Source organism: Paramacrobiotus metropolitanus, unplaced genomic scaffold (genome assembly GCF_019649055.1).
Source record: "Paramacrobiotus metropolitanus isolate TYO unplaced genomic scaffold, Prichtersi_v1.0 Parri_scaffold0000008, whole genome shotgun sequence".
Taxonomy (NCBI): domain Eukaryota; kingdom Metazoa; phylum Tardigrada; class Eutardigrada; order Parachela; family Macrobiotidae; genus Paramacrobiotus; species Paramacrobiotus metropolitanus.
In genome coordinates, this window is record NW_026570228.1 from 787,942 (window position 1) to 807,825 (window position 19,884).

The following is a 19,884-nucleotide window of genomic DNA, read 5'->3' on the forward strand; positions in this document are numbered from 1 at the left end:
GCAGTGCACTGTACGACTGAGTTCAAAATATCCGTTTCGTACAAGTGCACTGCACCGCTTGCGTACAGAATGCTGGGTATGGGGCTATGCGACCATTTAGTCCTACATTGTACATACTATAAACGGTTAATTATAAAATGGTCCCGGTTAACATTTCCTTGATAAAGGTCAGTCGACAGAGCGTCTAAAACAGAAATATTACGAATACGCATCACGGTTCAGAATAAAAAAGAACAGAAACCAGGCGATTTAATAATTGCGTTCAGAGGTCACTGTAAAATAGCCGATGAGAAAATACTTAATAAACTACAATTCTTTCTGAAGTCCTAATATGCTAAATATACTCTGTATGCATGTTTTAACAACCGGAAAATGCAGCCGACTTCTGGCACGCCAGCGCCTGGTGCTGGTTATTAAAATCAAAACAAAATCAAATTAAGACCAAATTTTGATAGGCTGCGTTCAACGAAAGCTCGATCATATAACATTAGCGAGCTTATCACATTGAAAATGGCTTCAACGTTTTTATTATGTTCTTTTAGACTGCATTTGATGGTGAGCCAGCAGATAACTGTTGCCAGAATAAATCTCAGCTAAAGTTTACGATAACATCGATTTGATACTATCGGAAAGGTAAGAAATATCGCTAGTATTTTCTATATACATGAGCGATGGGAACCTGGAATACCTACTCGCCGTATCGCGCTGAAAGTTTTGTTTTATCGGTACTGCACGACACAGCTTCGTGAAAATGCAAAAGCCCATTTTACTCTTTGCATTACCTCTGGGAATTTTGTTATCATGGGCAGCACCGTTGAACGGTTTACCGCATCCCAGCTGCACATACTCGCCAAACGGGGAGATTGTTCTCCACGGTGAGAACCTTTACGATCCCGACGTAGAAAAACTTCTCGATTGTAAGAAGGTGCCGAAACTGCGGATACCCAGTAATTTCGACGTATACCAAGTACCGACCGCTGTCAAGTCCATTGATCTGGGTTGCAGCCGACGGTGTGTACCGTCCGAATACTGCGCCCGGCTGGAAACCGGCTTCCTGCCGCTGCCCGCCCGACCCGAGTTAACGAGCGTGCAGTTTTCGGGCTTTGAAGGTCCCCTACCGTTCGGATGGTTTTTAGCGAACGTAAAAGATCACTTGACAACACTGAAGATAGGCTGCACGCCGATTGGTCATCTGGATGCCGATGCGCTTCGTGGATTCTCTGCTCTGACCCGGCTTGATCTGAAGCATGCACAGATCAGTACAATTGATCCCATTGCATTCGCCAATCTTGGCGCCTCTCCGTCCAAGTTGGCCAGTGTCAGCCTGGGCGGTAATTCCCTGCAGGAGATCGATTTATCGTGGTTTGAACCCGTTAAGGAAAGCCTGGTAGGCAACGTATATTAAATTACATCATTTAATCGTCTAAAATTCCGCAAATGGTTTCATAATATTTCATGCATATTTCCATGTATATTATAATTTAATAATCATTCGAGTATGTTTTATTAGGTAAAAAAAATATTTATTGTACATAATGTGGTGAATGGTTTCAAGTACATGCAGTACTGCTTACAGTTAGCAATATTAATAGGGATCGCTAATAATAAAATAAGTCGGATCATTTTATTTACTGTCCATTTGCGCAGGCATTTATGTATCTGTTGCCTAATAAAAAGTATTAAGAGAAGTTGCTGTACTGTAAATTTCCCAGGAAACAGTGGACAGTGGCGCATTTCAAACAAAATCCAATAAAAATTCTTGTATTACCTTATATCTTAAATTTTATGGTATAAAATCCGATATGAATTTTTATGTTTTGTAATGTTTGTAGACTGATCTGGAAGCCAGCTATCAAAAGCCGCCCATGTCGTCGCTGAAGCTTAGCGGTCCGGAATTCCAACTAGCCCTAAAAACCCTCGATGTCGTTAAAAATGGTCTGCGTGTTATTCCGCCGGAAGTACTGAAGGCCATTCGACCGCGCCCTGGCGCGTCTACGCATTTCGCCTTCCAGAGTAATGGGTTGTGCCGGGAGATGGATTGCTCGTGTTGTGCCATGGAAGGCTTCATGCGCTGGGCCGTCGGTATTCAATCGGCCGCGAACAAAGTCACCTTCGAGTGCGTCTACACGGTGGAAGATCCCTCCGTGTACGTACCCGACCAACTTTACCAGAACTGTGGCGCCAAATAAACCAAGTGTGGCGAAATTTGTACGAATAACTGCTATTAATTTTGTCAAATTTGATTGAATTTTTCTTCGGCGACGCTAAGGTTTTGCGGAAGTAGTGTACATACTGCAATGGCGGACTGTCATCGTTTTTCGTAACGCTTGCCAAGCACAGTTATGTTCGAGTGAAGGGTTTCTCAGCGAAATGTCTAAAGGGAATAACATTTGACGGAACGGCTGGAATAGGCCCACCATAGTTAATAAACTTCGATAAAGTAAATACAGTAATTAAACAATATGACGTTCTATCACTGCGCAAAAAACTGGGTTTGTCTGTATGTGCAAAAACTTGGCGATTGTTATTTGATAAGTGCAAATAAAAGTGTCATGGCCGGTTCTTCCATTTGTCTGTATTACCGAGCCGGGATACTGGTGGTCCTGGAAATCTTGGCGTTAATGCAGCAACCAGAAGGTGCGCATTTCTCCTTTGCCCTGAGCAAAAAACGAAGACATTACTAATTGCTGACTTTATTGGCAATACTTACCCCAATATAAACAAAACAGGCAGGCACGGAACGTCTTTTTTTAAACTTAACTCTGTTAATTAACGGATTTCTATGCATGACGAGCAAGGCCAAAAGGAGCGTACTTCGGTTAACAGCTACTGACCTTAACTGACATGAGCCCCCTCTCCTGCAACCGGAAACGCGGATTTTTGTCGCCATCACCGGCAGTGAGAAGGTCATGGCTAGCCTGGCTGAGGTGGATGCGCCCGCCCTGGCCGTGGCTGTTCATGCGGGCGGCCACGTTCACCGTGTCTCCGAACCTGGATGCGATATGACCCTAGTGTTTAGATTTGTCCTCACTGTTTACCCCTATTGGCCAATCAATCCCTTAAGCCGAAACACTGAGGCGCGCATGTAGGTGCTACACCCAAACTGTCACGCACTATTTGGTTAAAATATTTTCCAATTTGTTCGACTAAAAGCAAAGTCCCGTCAATGCAAACGTATTCAAAAGATAATTTTTACCACTAGCTTGTTAGATACTGACTGACAGGTTACGCAGATAGAACGACGTTTGCTAAACACTAAGTAGGATTGGCTATTTAGTTTGATTGCTGTTTTGCTGTAATCGAGTTGTTTCCGAGTTATGGACTATGTGCCAGACCAAGAGCGCTTTTGCGTCAGCGCTATCGCGGTTCTAAAACGCGCTTTCACTTACAGGCAATAACGAGGAACGCGCATACCAATAACTCCCGCGGCACATGGACCTACAAGAATAGTAAGTCCGTAATTGGACTGCAAGTGTTCCCCGAGACCATTCAAATGATAAGATATATCCCTGAGCGATCGGGATCTGTTTATCTGCCCGGAGTCAGCATGCGGGATCGAATGGGATGCTGTACTGACAGCGAATGCAGGAACCATACCTGAATGAACTCCGCAACGCAGTTGCAGGGCACCGCTTGCCGCTGCCGTAAACGGACCTTCTACCGGCATCAATGCATTCTTGGTCATGGCTTCGCTGTTTTTGAACACTTTCATAAGTCTGATCGCCATCCGGCAAATTTCTGCCGCATGCTGGTTGTCGCCTCGCGAGGGAATGCCGCTCACAGTCTGTAATCGCCAGTAACCAATAATGCATCCTCTTTGTAGATTTACGCCTACGATAATTAAAGCAACGAACTCACCATGTAACTGTCGCGCACCGTCTCCACTTTATACACATCCATTTCGTGAATGGCCCCGTCGAACGCGCTGAACAGCGAGGTCACCGTGCCGATGACCAGTACCGGTGAGACACTACTCACCCAGACAGTGAACCCGTCCAAGTCAGAGAAGAAGACGCTGACAGAGGAGTAGTATTCCGCCACCATTGTTTCATGGTTTCGAAGCTGGTCCACTACGCATCTGCGTCACAATTGCCATGATTTACCGTATTTAATTGCCATGATTTACCGTATTTAATTTGTAGTATAATGCCTTTCGATACATGTTTACAACTGTTTGCCACAAACAACAAGCGCAACGAAAGCAGCAAACATTTCGTTTTGTTGCGCTCGTCAGTTATCAGCGGTCACCGGCATTAATTTTTGGGATATGGTATTATTTTGTTTACAGGATGCAGAGGGAGCTTATTTCAGGGAGAAACCCTTATGCCGGGTGGGATGCACAAAATTGATTTGGTAATTAAGGTGTTATTCTTCGACTGCATTGACCCAACCTGGGCAATAGTTCGCTCAGCAGATCGTCGCACTTTTTCCGCTCGCTCTGCAACTCTGCAGTTTTTACGCGCACCGCTTCGTCCAGAGTCAGTGTGTAGGCCGACTGCTGTGTTTCTTCCACTGTTTCTCCCACTGTGTCGCGCCTGATCCCTTTTTCAATTTTCATGTTTCGTAAAGTATTGTGTATATTGCTTTGGTTGTATGTTTTACGTTTCTTAACAGAATTTTTTGGTGTTGGACACCAGAATTTTCTGGTGCTTGTGTTTCAGAATTTTTTGGTGTTGGACACCAAAATTTTCTGGTGCTTGTGTTTCAGAATTTTTTGGTGTTGGACACCAGAATTTTTTGGGGTGTTTTCAATTGCAGATTTTTTAGTGTTGGACACCAGAATTTTTTGGTGTTTTCAATTGCAGATTTTTTTGGTTTTGTGTTTCTTAATTTTCTGGTGTTGGACACCGGAATTTTCTGGTGTTTTCAATTGCATATTTTTTTGGTGGTGGACACCAGAATTTTCTGGTGTTGGACACCAGAATTTTTTGGTGTTGGACACCAGAATTTTTTGGGGTGTTTTCAATTGCATATTTTTTTGGTTTTGTGTTTCTTAAATTTTTGGTGTTGGACACCAGAATTTTCTGGTGTTTTCAATTGCAGATTTTTTTGGCTTTGTGTTTCTTAATTTTTGGGTGTTGGACACCAGAATTTTCTGGTGTTTTCAATTGCAGATTTTTTTGGTTTTGTGTTTCTTAATTTTTTGGTGTTGGACACAAACAAAATGCAATTGAGTGCACCGTGCACCAGTCCGTATGGTACTGTAGCCATGTGAAATTCAGCCGTTCGTGTTCGGCCAGATGCCAGTTGCATGTGACATAATGAAATTGCGTGAATGCTGCGTGTTGAATAATAAGAATGTGTGTTCCGTATTTACATAATTTAAAGACACAGGTCGCACTGTATAATTGTATACTTTCGGTTTCTTGTGTATTTCCTTTTTAGTAACAAAATACTGTGCAATATACTAGGTTTTCATTTAAAAAAAGTGTTAGCGTTACACTCATTTTCGGTTATCGGTCATTACACACTGCACAATAACGACACTAATAATATGCATACCGCATGCATACACACGTGAATAGAAGCGCTATCATAATTCATATAATTAACAAACTAAAAGAGGGATCATCACAGTGCGTTCAGATCGGTGTGCACATCAATGAAGTAAAGTTAAAACAGAAAAAGCAGTGGATGACCTAAGTACAGTGGGTGTTACGGTACATGACCGCCCATGCGGTCATGGCCTTTTCCAGGAAGGTCAGTCCGTCCTTGATCTGGAACTGAATCAATTTCTTGGCGATCGCATGCGGCAGATCACGGATCGACGGGTGGGTAAAGAGTTCTTCAAAACGGTTCCGCAATACAAGGTGCTCGCAAAGAATGGTCAGCTTTTTCGCGATGACCACCATGGGTCCTTCGGATTCAGAGGCTTTGGCAGGCGGACTGCTTTGTACTCGCCGTATGCGGCGGTAGCAGATGACCGATGGACGCGGCACCACATGGAGTAGTTTCCTCTGCGCGTCCAGCCACGATATCGTGGGCAACGCTGACCTTTTGGGTCAACCGCGGCATATTGGCGATCAGAGTTCTTCATGTCTACGGGGGACTGCAACAGGAAACACCAATACTCTAACACCAATAGCGCATGCAAATGTCAATGCATAACAGATCCTTTCCAGTTAGCGGAAATAGTAGCGCACAGGGGGCCATTTATCATCCGTGGATGCATCACCCATTGGATCGGCTTCCATATCCACCGACAGATCGACGTAGTCTTAATTACTGGGCAAAGGATCGAGGAATTTGTCAAACGGTTGCGCTAATCGCTTCCGGTGCTCCGGTATGAAAGGCATGTACACCATTTTCGCTCCCATCAATATACTGCTCACGGTCAAATTATACGTGTTCTTCACCGCATCCACAAAATTCTGCATGGCAAACTGCGGACTGCCGGCAATACTCCACTTATCCCATAATGTCACATGTATCCCTCCTGATAATTTTCTGAATGAGCTGTTGCACTGCTGGACGGTTGCACTCGTAGTTTCAATGCGTGAACACAGACGCCAGGAATTATCTGCTGCACGCTGAGCTACCATATCGCGCTTGTGGACATTCCTATAATCGAGCCGGAAATGAAACTGCCAATTCAAACTTATACAAATTAAAAACAATTGCATACTGCATTGAACAAAGGATCTGAAATAAAAACTAGTACTCGTACCTCTTTTCAATATGGTCATCGTCCGTGATGTGTATTCTTGTAGTCACGCTACAGCCGGCATGGATCACGCAGATAGAAAAGTCGTGTATCGCCAATGCAGAAGATCAACGGAGAAACAATCTTCTCTACGGTAAAGGTGCATTGAGATCCGTCATTCGACATCCTTGAATTCCATCAGATCTCCCGTGTCAAGCCGATGATAATAACCTTCCATACACGTAACATGGGCTTTTTCAGTCTACACAAAAACGTTCAGTCTAAACAAAATAAATGATTCAAAGATCTCCGAAACTGGAAAAATCTGTATTCCAGTATAAGAAAGCACACAGCAGAGACTTAACTATATGGCAGAATTTTTCTGATCGAAAGTTCGCAGCAAAACGGAAAACCCTTTAACATACTCGTGCTTGTACGGACTGAGTAACTGATAAAATAACACCGATAAATTATAAACAATTCTGGCAGCTTAAAAGATGTAAAAGATTATTTACTAAGCATTTCGTGCCAGACTTACTGATGTAAACGAAGAAATGAGCAAGTCCCTGCCTTCTTCGGTTTGCGGATCATACACCTTGAATTCCTCACCGAAATCACAGGACACTCCGGCGAAAATGCCACACGCACCCACACTAATAAACGGGATGTGTTTACTCCCGTTCCCACGTAGTGATTCATTGATAGCAATCCACAGCGATAAGGGAGTCTCAGTGGCGCTCACACAGCTGAAGTGCTTTAGTAGGTCTTCAACGGTATCCAGTATCCTGCGACAAATCATGCTTGAAGATCTCCACCGTTACGCCGGGCTTCAGTTCCCGTACTTTACTAAGGCATGCGTCCAATCGCAGTCGCTCCTCACATCGTCTTCGGTAATGTAAAAGTTACTAGCGAGATCCATCCAGTGGATTCAAATTATGATGACTTTCTCCGACTCCCTGACGTCTAACGAGTACGTAGCGACTCAAATATCCTAAAGTGTTACTTGCGAATTACAGGCATGGACTGCTGTAGCTGCCGTATATGGTGGCTGCCGCGCTTAAAAGCAGCTTTTAATTGTGTGACACAAGGTACATGCGCCATGTGGACAGTTACGTGGACAGAATTAGAAATCGACACGAATGTTGCCGTTGCCCGTTCTACACGCAGTTTCATATACTATAGATTTCTCCGTCGTAGACGTTTGACTAAGTAAACTGTACTGTTATTTTCGTTTAAATTATTGGAAATCACCATTACTGTCTGCAACGGCGTGATGATTAATGAAAGTTGTACTTGCAGTTGGTTTCGCCGTTAGTTCGTTACGTGCCGTGACGGTTTATCTGCGTTCTTGATTAATAACGATTATGGATTCAGGAGAACCAGACGGATTAGCGTACCATTCGGGAGTTCTGGAATGTCGTGTTGTTCACCGGAAACTAGATTCTGCGGACCCCGGGCGCTCAATCCTGCAAATCTTCTACGATGAGTGGCAGCTGCACCAGAGAGACGATACTATAATTACAAATACTATAATTGCTCTCGGTGCGATTGTTTTGCAGCCTGAAACGGTAACGTTTCTTGGTGCACCATTAACTGATGAGGCGATAAATCACCTACTGCAACAGAAAATTGCTTCGTTAAATATTTTTTCAGAACGCTTGCAAGTACTGAACGCCCATCATGGATTTTATCTCCTGCGGAACTGCCTGTCCATCCCGAAGCTCATGTACACGTTACGGTGTAGCCCCTGTTGGAAGTTACCTGAACTGTTGGACGAGTTCGATGGTCACGTTAAAGAAACCCTCGAAAAAATTACTAACACCAAACTGGACGGACTAGTGTATACGCAGGCTACACTCCCTGTTGCCAAAGGGGGTTTGGGTGTGCGACGAGCGCAAGCGTTGGCTCCTTCGCCTTTTTTGGCCTCCATGTTTTCGATCCGTCAGCTGATATCCCGGATCTTTAATGGCGATACGGAGAAGTTAGTTAATGATGCATGTGAATGCTGGAAGCGAGAGTCCGCCTGTGAAGAGTTACCTCTGGATTTGGCACGCGTCCACCAGTGTGTATGGGATAACGCCGTTATACAAAAAGACGTCACTGAGATATGGAGCAACGTCGAAGACAATAAGCAAGACGGAGCACAGTTGAGGGCAGTCAGCACGAAGTACGCCGGGGCTTGGCTTAACGCTCTTCCTGCAAAAGTATTCGGCAATTTTTTGGACGACCAGAGTTTTCGCATTTCCGTTGGACTGTGGCCTGGCGCTAAAATTGTCGAGTGTCATTCGTGTGCCCGTTGTGGAAAAGACGTAGCAGAGAACGGATACCATGGGCTGGCTTGTTAGAAGTGCATTGGTAGAAGGGAACGCCATAACGGTATTAACGATATTATCTGGCGAGCGTTATGTAATGCCGGGATTGAATCTTATCCAAAGCCTATTGGCTTCTTGGGCGAAAATGGAAAGCGTCCGGATGGAGGCACGCGCTGGAAGTGGTACCGCGGGCAGCCTCTAGTATGGGACGTGACCTGTAGAGATACGATGGCGCATTCGTACGTCGACGCGACCTCAAAGTGTGCTGGCGCGGCCGCTGAGCTGGCTTCTAGGGAGAAGATTGGGAAATACTAGTCACCTATTGATCGCTGTTTCTTTGTCGCCTTTGCATGCGAGACTTTTGGCACTTGGTGTGAGACCGGCATTGTCACGTTAAAGGAGATTGGTAAAAAATTGTTTTTGAGAACGGGCGAGAGTCGCTCGACTTGTTTCTTGTTTCAACGTTTAAGTTTGGAGATTATGCGCGGTAATGCTATGAGTGTGTTGTGCACAGTCCCTTCTCACGTTAATTGGGACAAATTCTTCATTTGATTATAACTGCTGAGCGAAGCTCACTTTGTACATATTGAGAAATAAATTCCGTAAGATATTACTTCGATACTATAATTGACGATACTATACTGACGATACTGACGATACTATACTTCGATACTATATTGACGATACGACTATAATAGACGATACTATAATTACTTCGATACTATAATTACAAACACCACAAGAAACTTTTTGGTGCCCAACACCAAAAAATTCTAGTGTCCAACACCAAAAAAATCTAGTGTCCAACACCAAAAAAATCTGCAATTGAAAACACCAGAAAATTTTGGTGTCCAACACCAAAAAATTCTGGTGTCCAACACCAGAAAATTTTGGTGTCCAACACCAAAAAATTCTAGTGTCCAACACCAAAAAAATCTGCAATTGAAAACACCAGAAAATTTTGGTGTCCAACACCAAAACATTCTGGTGTCCAATATTAGAAACCTTTAATCAAAAGAAACGTAAAGCAATACAACAACCACAGGATTCAAAAAGGGATCAGGCGCGACGGTATGGTAGAAAACTAGCAATCATAATCAATAGAAAAACAGGAGTGATAATCATAACCGCCGGCAACGCTAGGCCCCCTGCACTGCTGTCCAGGCCAGGGTCTTGTCCGCTTGTCAAAGCGGCGCAGTATGTTGTCGATAATGCTTCGAGACGGCGGTTGTTCGCCCACATGCAGGCGCCCGACGGTGGTCAGCATCTGTTTAGCCGTAGGACGGATCGCGATGTCCCTGTGGAGACAGTGGCTGACTAACAGCGTCAGCCCCGTTGCACATCGTTAGCCGCTGCTTCGCTTTCGGCAGCGTCCGTCTCCACCGCCTTGATTACCAGCTGGGAGGGTGGCCTGTTGGTCGACTGGTACACGATTAGCAAAAAGATTTGCCCGGAAGCGTAGATGTCATCCGGCGCAGAAAACTTTAAATTGTTGGAGGTACGGGGGTCCGCGTTACCGACCGGCGACAGGGCGTTGCTGATGGCGGCGAAACCAAACCGACCGATGCGCAGCGTGAAATGGTCGTCTATGAGGCAGCATTCGGAGCACAGGCAGCCGTGTGCTCGCCCGATGCTGTTGTGCAGGTATACCAGGCCCTGACAATAAACTCGCATCGTTTTAACGCATCCTATAACTAACGGTCATTTCAACGTTGTGACATACTTTTGCCAGATCGCGGGCCATCGACAGTTGAAAGTCCGCGTCAAGCTTCATTGCTTCCAGCAACGTCGGCAACGAACCGCGCTTGCAGTAGCTTGAAAGAATACACGCTTTGTGCGGCAACATAACCACGCCGAGCAGCGCATTGACATTGGGATGCTGTTAAACAAACGTAGTCTGAATTGTTGCGGATGACCGACAATAATTGTTATGCGGGCAGCCCGTAACTGCACAGCGGGCAGCCCGTAACTTTCCGGATGCGCTTGTACATTGTACAAGACCATCCGGAAACAAGAGCTAGAGTGTATACAGGGAACAAACGCAGACACATGCACATCTCGGCTACATGTGCATGTACGAACATGTACGCCTTGTACAAATTTCCCCGTTTCCACTCTAGCTATTGTTTCCGGATGGGCTTGTATATGTTATAATTGGCAAACTGGTCGTACACGTACCGCAGTCTTGGACACAAGCTGTCTTAAAAGTGGCAGATTGGGCCGGCCTTGAATCTTGGTCGTGGTTAGCCACACCGTTGTGTTCCGCCATATCACTGGATTTTTGACCTCTGTTCCGCCCATAACCACAACGCCATCCAGCTCCTTTTCGTTAATTAGCCACCAGTAACTTAAAGTGGCCTCGCTTCGTGTTCGCTTTCTGATGAAAAATCACTCATGCAGTCTTCGTAGGACAACATTAAGGAATGTCGTATAACGTCTTCTTTTTGGTAGCATTGCTGCCGTTAGTGTATTTATCTTACCGGATTGTTGCCCAGGTGGCCACCAAGATCCCCACCGCAAAAACCACGGCCACTGGCAGCGCTACATTCAGTACGGATCCGTTCAATGCTAAAAAAAGTTTCGGTTTCGCTAGACGAATCTTAACGCTTTTCGTAATAACGGTTGGACACAGTTACATACTGCGGTTCCGACATGGCCCTTCCAATCCGGAGAATCCACACAACGGAACATCCAGCGGCGGACTACCGGTCGGCCAATCTCGCATCGAATTGTTCCTTGGCTTAAAGAGGTTGTCCACGGAACGGTACACGGCAAACACCTGCACGGATATCTTAAGACCCGGTATTTTTAATATGTCTGTGCGTAAAGGGTACCACCCAAAGGCAGTTACACTCATGTTCTTCGTCTGTGAATCGAACATCCATATGTCGACGTCCATGCTGGAGAGGCCGCTGGCGTCAACGGTAACGTTAGTGTGCGGCAGGGCAAAGGTCTGGTTGAAGAACAGAGTAGCCAAGTGGTCGCCGGCGCAGAAAGCAGCACGCTGCGCATTCGTCTTTCGGGCACGGTATTCGTCCAAATTATCGGCCAGGACGCGGCTGATTAGCTCGATAGATGTGTAAGCCATCCGTGCCGGAAAACCGCTCAGCGGCTGCCAAAATTATGCCGTTAAATTTTCGACTATTCGGTTTATTCTACTGGCCTATCCGATGTTTAAGACCGCTATAGCCGACGATTAATTTATGATTATATATGCAAACCAAGACGTTTTGGAAATCACTTGCCAAATAAACCAAATGCAAGTTATGGATGTGGGTGTTTTTCAAATGATAGACATTTTATGATACAATTTATGCTGACCGTGGCATGACAGCGAATCACCGCATATGTAAAGGGAATCTGCGGTGCAACTTCATCTAAGGGATACAGCATAATACGAGTGATTATCGCATCGGTATATTCACGTGTGTGTGTACGTGGGCGACAGGCTGACAGCTGCTGCTCCGCATTGCTACATCCCTAATAATCTTCCTAAATTATGCTGTTGCGACACAAACACATTAAACTGCGCCTAGTGTATCGACATCTTTAATGAGCGCAGGTTGGCGGAAGGCTGCACTTCCGGTATGTGTGTGAACACAACGCAGTTATGAGAGCACGGCTACCATCGTACCTGGAATCCTGGCTCATAGGTGACATTGTAGAGATCGTGGGCCAGCTGGCGCAGTTCGCCGTTTAGCGTCCGCTCGTAGTCGGTGCCGTCGGATTCGTGGAAGGTTATAAAAATCAAATTCCACGTCAAGTTCAACATCTGCCGCAATACAAAACGAACATTACCTTCTGGTTTTAACATACGGAATGCGGAGATACACATTCGGATAATGTTCTTTCAGCGTTGAGCTGTAATATGACACCTAACTAACCCCTGTTTTTCGGCAGGCTTGAATATAAGGGATTGCCAATGGCCCAGGAAAGGAATCCCTGTATTGGCTGCCGTCACTCGTTTTTTTAGGTTTACGTTCCTGTTAAACATGGGGCTTATGTACCGCACTGCATTTTACTGCACTGCCGTAACGTCTAAAAATCGTCTCGCCGGGTGAGGGCAGCATATGCAGGAATTCCTGGCATCAGCCAGGGCCATTGACGTCTCCTTATATTTAAGTAGAATTTCTAAACATTTGTCTACCGGGTAATGTGGTGGATACTGACCAGCGGCGTAGGATTGTTAAACAAGGAAGCTTTGCCATAGAAGCTCGTTTGAGCAGGCTGAACATTGAAGAACACCTGACAATACAAAATGATGTTCTGTATATGCCTGCAGAAGGCAAAGTTAGGCTCATAAGCATCGAACGCACGTATTCTCCGTTGGTCATCCCCAGTTGGCTTGCCAGATCCTGTAGGAATATACTGTAAGAGCGGTTGTTTTATTACTCCTAAGTGTTACTTTATGGTACAGCGCGGAGAGGCGTGCGAAGTATACATGTAAAAACCAAAAAACGTTAAGCGGTATCTACAGAGTTGCTGCATACCATCATGGTGTAGGCGACAGAGGCGGTGGAGAACAGAAGGAAGACTGCAACCATAAGTCCTCTCGTTATTATCATATCGCTGTATAATATTTGCTTTACTTCAAGACATCAAGACACATGTTAACGTACCGCGGCTGTTTTCTTGGGCGCGTAGCAGACCGGCCACCATAGAAGCATTGTCGGTGGACTGGAAAGGAAAAGTCGAAACGGTAGCGTTACTATTGGCGCGTCCATCGATTAAGGGCAGCGCTTTGGCAGCGTTGAAGATGTCGGAGTAGAAGATAGTGGCGGCGCTCGTATCCAGTAGTAAGGTGACGTGCGACCAGGAAAAATAGTTGAGGATGCCCCATAAAGTGCGCGCCACGCTCACTTCGCTGCCGGCCAGGATCAGCGCGTAGGCCGGTGTCAACAGGGGCGGTGCGGATAACAGTGTAGTGAATCCACTAAAATTAAAGTACATTGCTTAAAGGAGAGGTTGAAATCCCCAGTTTAGAACGACAAACGCGAAATGAAGTTATTTCAAACTGAACACGATTCCATACATTTCCAATGTTTGAAATAAAATAAAGTCATTTTTAGATCGTTTTTATAATTTCATGGCAGAAATCATAAACCGAAAGAGAAAACGTCGTAGTGGAATAACCGTCAGAAATTAGCGAAACATCATGATTACACTTCTGACTTCAGGAATTTCCCCTCAATGAATAAATAAATGCAACAACTGTCATAAAAACCTGGCTAAAATATTAATTTTATTCATTTTATTTCAGATACGGTAAGTCATTTCGTTTTCTGTCATAACTTGAAGTTAAGGTCACACTATTTGGGATACGGCGGCACACACTGCCACACAGCGTGTCCCGTTTCTATGCAAAAACGGAGGCTTACGTACTTGTTAAAGAAGAAGGCATTCCACTCTGTAAAGAAAGGCATTAATACACTTTAAAGGCATTAACTCAATTTACTACAGTAATCTTACCGCTGGATAAGCAGAGCAGCTGCAAATAGTCCATACACGCTACAAAGGGAAAAGGCAGTATTACTGAGCCCATTAAATTCCGAAACAAGACCTTATCAATGCTGTGACAACAAGACGCTACGATCCCGAAGCAACGAACCACCCAACTTCTCTTTAGTACACTACGGTTATGCGGCTGTGCCGTTGCCGGCATAGAGTGATGATCAATCAACGCAAATCGGCGCAAAATTTAACTTGTGAAAAACAATAACTTTTTACAAATATGACAGCAAATTTAACTGAATAGCAAGCGCATTACTGAAATGGCACACTGCTCTGAGATTTAGCGATCTGTTTGTATAGCATGGAGAAGTCCTCGTATAATTATGAGCTGTTTACTTACTATTGGTGAAATAGATGTCGCAGGTATTCGGCGTGTCCTGGTCCAGGTTGTGCCGGTAGTAATATTCGGTAAATGTAGAAATCCCTTCGACGCCCGCTTGCAGGCAGGTCTGACTGTACATGCCCTCCACGGGGCGAATCACAAAACGCAGTCCCCGTTCACCATAACGTTCGTTAGCACGCTGCACGGCCGCAGTCGGGGCTGAAGACGACGATTGACCGTCGACCGACAAACATCTCAGTAAAATCAACATAACCAGCCATGCAGCGCTCTGCCGGCGCATTTCCGGCCAAGCACAGAACCTGGTCAAAGAGGCGAAATGCAGCAAAAGCGGAAATTATTTTCATGCGCAGCACAAATAAGAAGTGGTTCCGTATACGTTTTTTAGGGCACACTACTGCATATCTGTTGCTGCACAATCAAGATGGAATTGGTGGACTGCAGTCTTCAGGCGTGATCGCCTTCATCGGCTGGATGAAGGCATTCTTGCCGGATTGTGTGCGCACGGCGGTGATAGAATAACCGCTAACAACATCCACTTGATGGATTTCTCGGGAAGTGTATACTGCAACCCGCGCGTCTGATTAACCATAAACTCTAAGTTTCTGACCATTTCCAATACAATTTGCTAAACACTGGAAGTGATTTGTCCCTACTAGTGACTGCGTCAGGTGAGAACAAAGAAATGCGCGCGGGTTGTCAGTAGTTTAGCAACCGGCTCGAAATGCTGGTGTTGGCGTTGCGTTTTATTGTTGCTGCAATTATTCAGGCGAGCCAGGCAATCATACCACCACTTTACTGCCGGTTTTGACTATCGTAAACGGTGTCTATAATGGCGCGCCGCCGTAACGGCGCCTTTTAGCGAGCTCCCATGATAACAAACTCCGCAGAACCACTCGCCCCCGAAACTGCGTTTCGACAAAGCCGTTCGCCTACAAATTGCATACTCCGGAAACTTCGATCGCGTTATCAAAAAGTGCAAAAGAAACTATAAGGACAAGGTTCCAAAACGAAGGTTTTGTGGACCGGTTGCCGTTTTTTTCGGCTTAACGGCAAAAGTCTCAGGCGGTTTTGATCTTTGGGTTCGACTTCCTTTCTGGTGCACTGATTTTAGTTCGAAGAAATGTAGGAACAGCTGCTAATTCCATACTATTTGACTGTTACATAACATATGTTTACGGGCTAGTTCAAGTTGCCCTGGAACAGACTTCCAGGTAAATACTACGAGTAGTGGTAAATGATGAGTTTCCCTCGTAAAAGAAGCGCTGCATTAACACCAACACCAAAAACTTCTACGGATTTTTATGGTAGTAACGAGCAACGATAACAATATTTGTTTGTTTATATCCTCCTCTGTGGTAATTGGAAGTTTTTCATCATATACTATTGCAGTATGTACGCACAGGTAATGAAAATTTAATAAATAAATATTATATCTATATTATATTATCTAGAGTACATATATATATTATGTCTATGTACAAATATTGTATGTATTGCAATTGCGGATCTCGAGCGATACCTGTAACGCTCGCGAAGCACAATTATGCCGGTATTTGGTCATGTTGTGAAACATTCACTCCTACAACACTGACGAATCTCTTTGTTATTGGTTTTCTAGGAACACCTCCATGTCGTCGACAAAATACCGTGTCTCTTTTCGAAACCATGTGTCCCTCGAATATATTTTCTTTATACATACAATACACAATCTTTATACATACAATACACACTTGGACCTATGAATCGGAAAGTAACGCCGATAATGCCGCACTTAAATCCGTTCCAGCATTTAGCAGTTTACACTGACATTACTATGCACAAATAAACCAAATCCGGATTTCGTGGTCATATATGTAATATTTGTAATTGGACCTGGGACGCTTCGGAAATAACGATAGCAGGCAGCTTCTGACCTACTACTTGGTTTCGAAGGAAATCAAGTTTCAGAACGGTGAGTATAGAGCAATTCCATTAATTTTGGTAAAACACTAGAGCACAAATAGAATGCAACAGGGAAACGGATGTGATACAATTCGCGCAATGTTCTTTGGTACTGCTTTTTATGGATACCACTTTTTGCTGCTGACACACAGTGGCACTGACAACGTTCCGGATTTGTACGAACCGTATTGCGCCATGGAGACAGCAATTACTGCTCATTTAATCCGCATACATTAAAACGCATCTCTTCACTGATCCTGCACATAAATAAAATCCAAACATTGCAGTAGCATTACTTTTTGATCCAGGATCGTGATAGTGATTACTTTCTTCTACAGTGTACATAAGGCTAGGTATTACCATGGCTGCCGCAGCGAAAACTGTTCCACTGGAATTCCAGAAAGACGCCGTCAGCTTACAGTACGCAATCCCTACCAAGCGCTTCACGTGGGAGTGGGCAGCGACCGTTTGTGGGCGCCGTGGCAAAGTGCTGGTGTACAGCGCCGAGTTCAACGTCGAGAAGCAGTGCAGTTATCCGGAAATTCCCGAAGCAACGTGGAAGCTATCGCTGGAAATCGCGCAGTCAAACGGCGGAATTGTCGCAATTTTAAAGCCTTTACAAGTGGCTGATAATCCCAACGGTATTCTGGTGGAATTCACTTTGAGGTAAGATACACAAATAGTGCGCAATCAAAATCTCTTTAGCATAATGGACGATTTCTTAATAAAAAACATAAGGAATACCCCTGCTCGTTACTCAGTATTAATCAATGATAATTAACTTTAGGAGTAGTATACCAGTTTTGTCAATTTGTAGTGTCTGTTCATTTGTTTGTTTGACAATTTGTTTATTTGTTTCCATATATTGGTAACAACGTATCTGAATTTTAAATCTGAAAACGCTCGTTTATTTTTTAAAAAAGTTTGTAAAAGACTAAAAGTTTCTTGTATGTTTGTATAGCTCAAGTTGCCAAGTACCGTCCATCTGGCTTCCGGACAAACCGACGGAGCTGGCTGAATATCGCTACGAGAACGCTTACAGCTTAGACGATTTGGTGAAGAATAATTCAAAGAGTAACACCAGCATCGCCCTGTACACCCTGCGACAGCCACAGTTCCTCTATGTCGGTCTGACGTTCCGCATCACCCGCCGCCCACTGGAACTGCAGGGTCTCTTGGATACCGGCACCTTCACCGACTGCACCCTCATCGCCAACGACGGCCGCAAGTTTCCGGCGCATCGCGTCATTCTGGCGGCGCAATCACCGGTCTTCCTGGAGATGCTGAAGCATTCGGCCGAGCCGCCGTCCAACTGGACAGCGGTGCACCTGGTGGATCTGAGCGGCGATGTGCTGGAGAGCCTCATGAACTATCTCTACAGCCGGGGACCCATCGGCGCCACGGAGAACCTGGAGGAACTGTGGATCGTGGCTAACAAGTATGACATCAAGGCGATGAAGGTGACCTTGGAAGAGATGATGGTGGGCAAGGTCAACAAGGACAACGCCTGGCGTTATCTGGATTTCGCTCGGGAACATGGACTGGATCGGCTGCAGAAAAAGGCGGCTTACTGGCTATACACCAACTACGTTTAATATCAGTGCAGATTTGCTAAGTAACTCTCGGGGAACTCTGTTTTTTTACTTCTGCACTAATCGGTTTCGCCTAGCATTGGAGTTTTCTTGATCTGGTGGAAAGAAAAGCTGTTTCTTTTGTAAGGAGCTTTGTTCTCAAGTGACGTTTCTTGCACATTAATATTATGAAGTGTAGTCAGTCTACAATAAAAAATTCAAAATGGCTTTACCAGTTTTTTCTACATAAGCAGTTCTGGGAGACTGAGGTGCAGCAAAGGGGGAAGTTTTGGTTGCGTTGAATAATGGTCCAGGCCAATAATGAATAAATGTTTTTTAAAAATGCGAAAAACTGCTTCTTTCGTGACTTCGCCCTTCGTCGAAGATTGGTGCTCAGCCAAAAATCACAGACGGCTTCATCGCAGAAAACACTGTTTTCTTCGCATATAAATTCCGAGCAAGTGAAGAACTGCCACATGTATCCAGGTAAATACGTGTACATATACAGAGTCTGTACATGTACCATCACATTCATGTAATGCACGCCGCGCGGTAACTTTCGCGCACTCCTCCTTCTGCAAACTCAATACTCCTTTTTTAGCATCGTTTATTATATTGTGTAACCAAATAACTGAAACGTCTGACTTACTACTAAAGCGCCATTTGTAAGCGCAACTTCCAATTGGAAAGTTATTGAGCGAAATAAAACTCTCATATGGATGAATATGAGAGTTTTATTTCGCTCGTTTCGTTTTTATTATTTATTATGATATGAAATGATTCTCATATGGATGCCGATCTTCTGGTAACGTTCGAATGCAATCAGGTAGGAACGAGACTTTTAAGTCCATCTTGTAAGCTTTAGATACTTCGCAACGCGATGTTGTGCGCCATACCGTTTTCACTATCATCTGAACCCATCACTCAACTACTGGATACAATCAAGCATTTTTTAAAAAATTAATGTTTAGTTATTGGTAAGTAAAAAAGGTGAAAACGCGAGTTTGAACACAAAAGCCTGAATTTGAGGCCATGTACAGATACCGCGTCACTTTTATTCTTTAAGGACCGATCTTTTTTTTCTTTAAGGACCGATCTTCTTCGAACCTTACAAGTAAATGCACTTAAGTACGGAGATTGTTCTTACACCTAGTAAGGTTCTGACAATCTTGGCAATCTTTAAAATGAGTTTCAAAATTTTTGAGACTCTGATTGCCCAAAGAGATTTTATAAGCGAATGGTTACGATCGTTCCCCTACTTGTTTGCTTGTACAGAACAGTTTTTGGTTAGTCCGAAATTAATTACGTTATTTACGTATAAACTATAAAGCATGTTGGTCAATGTAAATTTCGGTAGCATATCAATCAAGTCAGTTTTTTTATTTGGACTGTTTTATAAGCAGACTCTTCGAAAATACATCATTTGTTCGGTATCGAACAAAAAAGATGGAAATTGGCAAGTCGCTTTGCGGTGCAAAAATTAAGGATACAACGGTTACAAAAATTTGTGTGCGCGAATTACAAGAGTGCTGGAAATCGCGGAAGTCGCAGACTACATTACGA

General features: G+C 44.4%; 3 protein-coding genes and 1 long non-coding RNA gene across 5 annotated transcripts; 1 reads left to right on the forward strand and 3 right to left on the reverse strand.

Moving 5' to 3' along the window:
* Positions 1 to 679: 679 nt before the first annotated feature.
* On the forward strand, positions 680 to 2,552 carry LOC129582717 (uncharacterized). The gene is made up of 2 exons (XM_055474315.1): positions 680 to 1,387; positions 1,833 to 2,552. Exons 1-2 carry the CDS (start codon positions 752 to 754, stop codon positions 2,187 to 2,189), a joined length of 993 nt encoding a protein of 330 aa, XP_055330290.1. The 5' UTR covers positions 680 to 751; the 3' UTR covers positions 2,190 to 2,552.
* Positions 2,553 to 2,618: 66 nt separating this feature from the next.
* LOC129582838 (atrial natriuretic peptide receptor 1-like) lies at positions 2,619 to 4,558 on the reverse strand. The gene is made up of 6 exons (XM_055474453.1): positions 4,392 to 4,558; positions 3,859 to 4,078; positions 3,598 to 3,784; positions 3,390 to 3,438; positions 2,835 to 2,991; positions 2,619 to 2,657 (listed from the first exon to the last, which is right to left on the reverse strand). The coding sequence occupies exons 1-6, from the start codon at positions 4,556 to 4,558 to the stop codon at positions 2,619 to 2,621; spliced, it is 819 nt and encodes a 272-aa protein (XP_055330428.1).
* A 940-nt stretch (positions 4,559 to 5,498) lies between these two features.
* On the reverse strand, positions 5,499 to 7,586 carry LOC129582742 (uncharacterized). 2 transcript variants are annotated; one of them, XR_008689679.1, is made up of 3 exons: positions 7,182 to 7,586; positions 6,668 to 6,905; positions 5,499 to 6,584 (listed from the first exon to the last, which is right to left on the reverse strand). It is a non-coding gene; the product is annotated as an uncharacterized LOC129582742 (long non-coding RNA). The 2 variants fall into 2 exon arrangements; XR_008689680.1 differs by having other exon boundaries at positions 5,500 to 6,561.
* Positions 7,587 to 10,281: 2,695 nt separating this feature from the next.
* On the reverse strand, positions 10,282 to 15,089 carry LOC129582839 (atrial natriuretic peptide receptor 1-like). The gene is made up of 14 exons (XM_055474454.1): positions 14,807 to 15,089; positions 14,425 to 14,463; positions 14,338 to 14,362; positions 13,575 to 13,888; positions 13,446 to 13,489; positions 13,272 to 13,310; positions 13,126 to 13,200; positions 12,590 to 12,727; positions 11,807 to 12,067; positions 11,596 to 11,734; positions 11,436 to 11,523; positions 11,134 to 11,332; positions 10,679 to 10,834; positions 10,282 to 10,611 (listed from the first exon to the last, which is right to left on the reverse strand). The coding sequence occupies exons 1-14, from the start codon at positions 15,087 to 15,089 to the stop codon at positions 10,282 to 10,284; spliced, it is 2,130 nt and encodes a 709-aa protein (XP_055330429.1).
* Positions 15,090 to 19,884: the final 4,795 nt, after the last annotated feature.

What these genes read in the sequence shown, in the direction of transcription:
- LOC129582839 (XM_055474454.1), bottom strand. Translation starts at nt 15,089, where the DNA reads ATGCGCCGGCAGAGCGCTGCATGGCTGGTTATGTTGATTTTACTGAGA. An exon ending in GCTGCTCTGCTTATCCAGCG is followed by an intron (nt 14,363 to 14,424) that starts GTAAGATTACTG and finishes CTTTCTTTACAG; the next exon opens with AGTGGAATGCCTTCTTCTTT. An exon ending in CACAGACGAAGAACATGAGT is followed by an intron (nt 11,735 to 11,806) that starts GTAACTGCCTTT and finishes ATATCCGTGCAG; the next exon opens with GTGTTTGCCGTGTACCGTTC.
- LOC129582838 (XM_055474453.1), bottom strand. Translation starts at nt 4,558, where the DNA reads ATGAAAATTGAAAAAGGGATCAGGCGCGACACAGTGGGAGAAACAGTG. An exon ending in CTGAGCGAACTATTGCCCAG is followed by an intron (nt 4,079 to 4,391) that starts GTTGGGTCAATG and finishes ATTGTGACGCAG; the next exon opens with ATGCGTAGTGGACCAGCTTC. An exon ending in CGCGTTCCTCGTTATTGCCT is followed by an intron (nt 2,992 to 3,389) that starts GTAAGTGAAAGC and finishes TATCGCATCCAG; the next exon opens with GTTCGGAGACACGGTGAACG.
- LOC129582717 (XM_055474315.1), top strand. Translation starts at nt 752, where the DNA reads ATGCAAAAGCCCATTTTACTCTTTGCATTACCTCTGGGAATTTTGTTA. An exon ending in AACCCGTTAAGGAAAGCCTG is followed by an intron (nt 1,388 to 1,832) that starts GTAGGCAACGTA and finishes TAATGTTTGTAG; the next exon opens with ACTGATCTGGAAGCCAGCTA.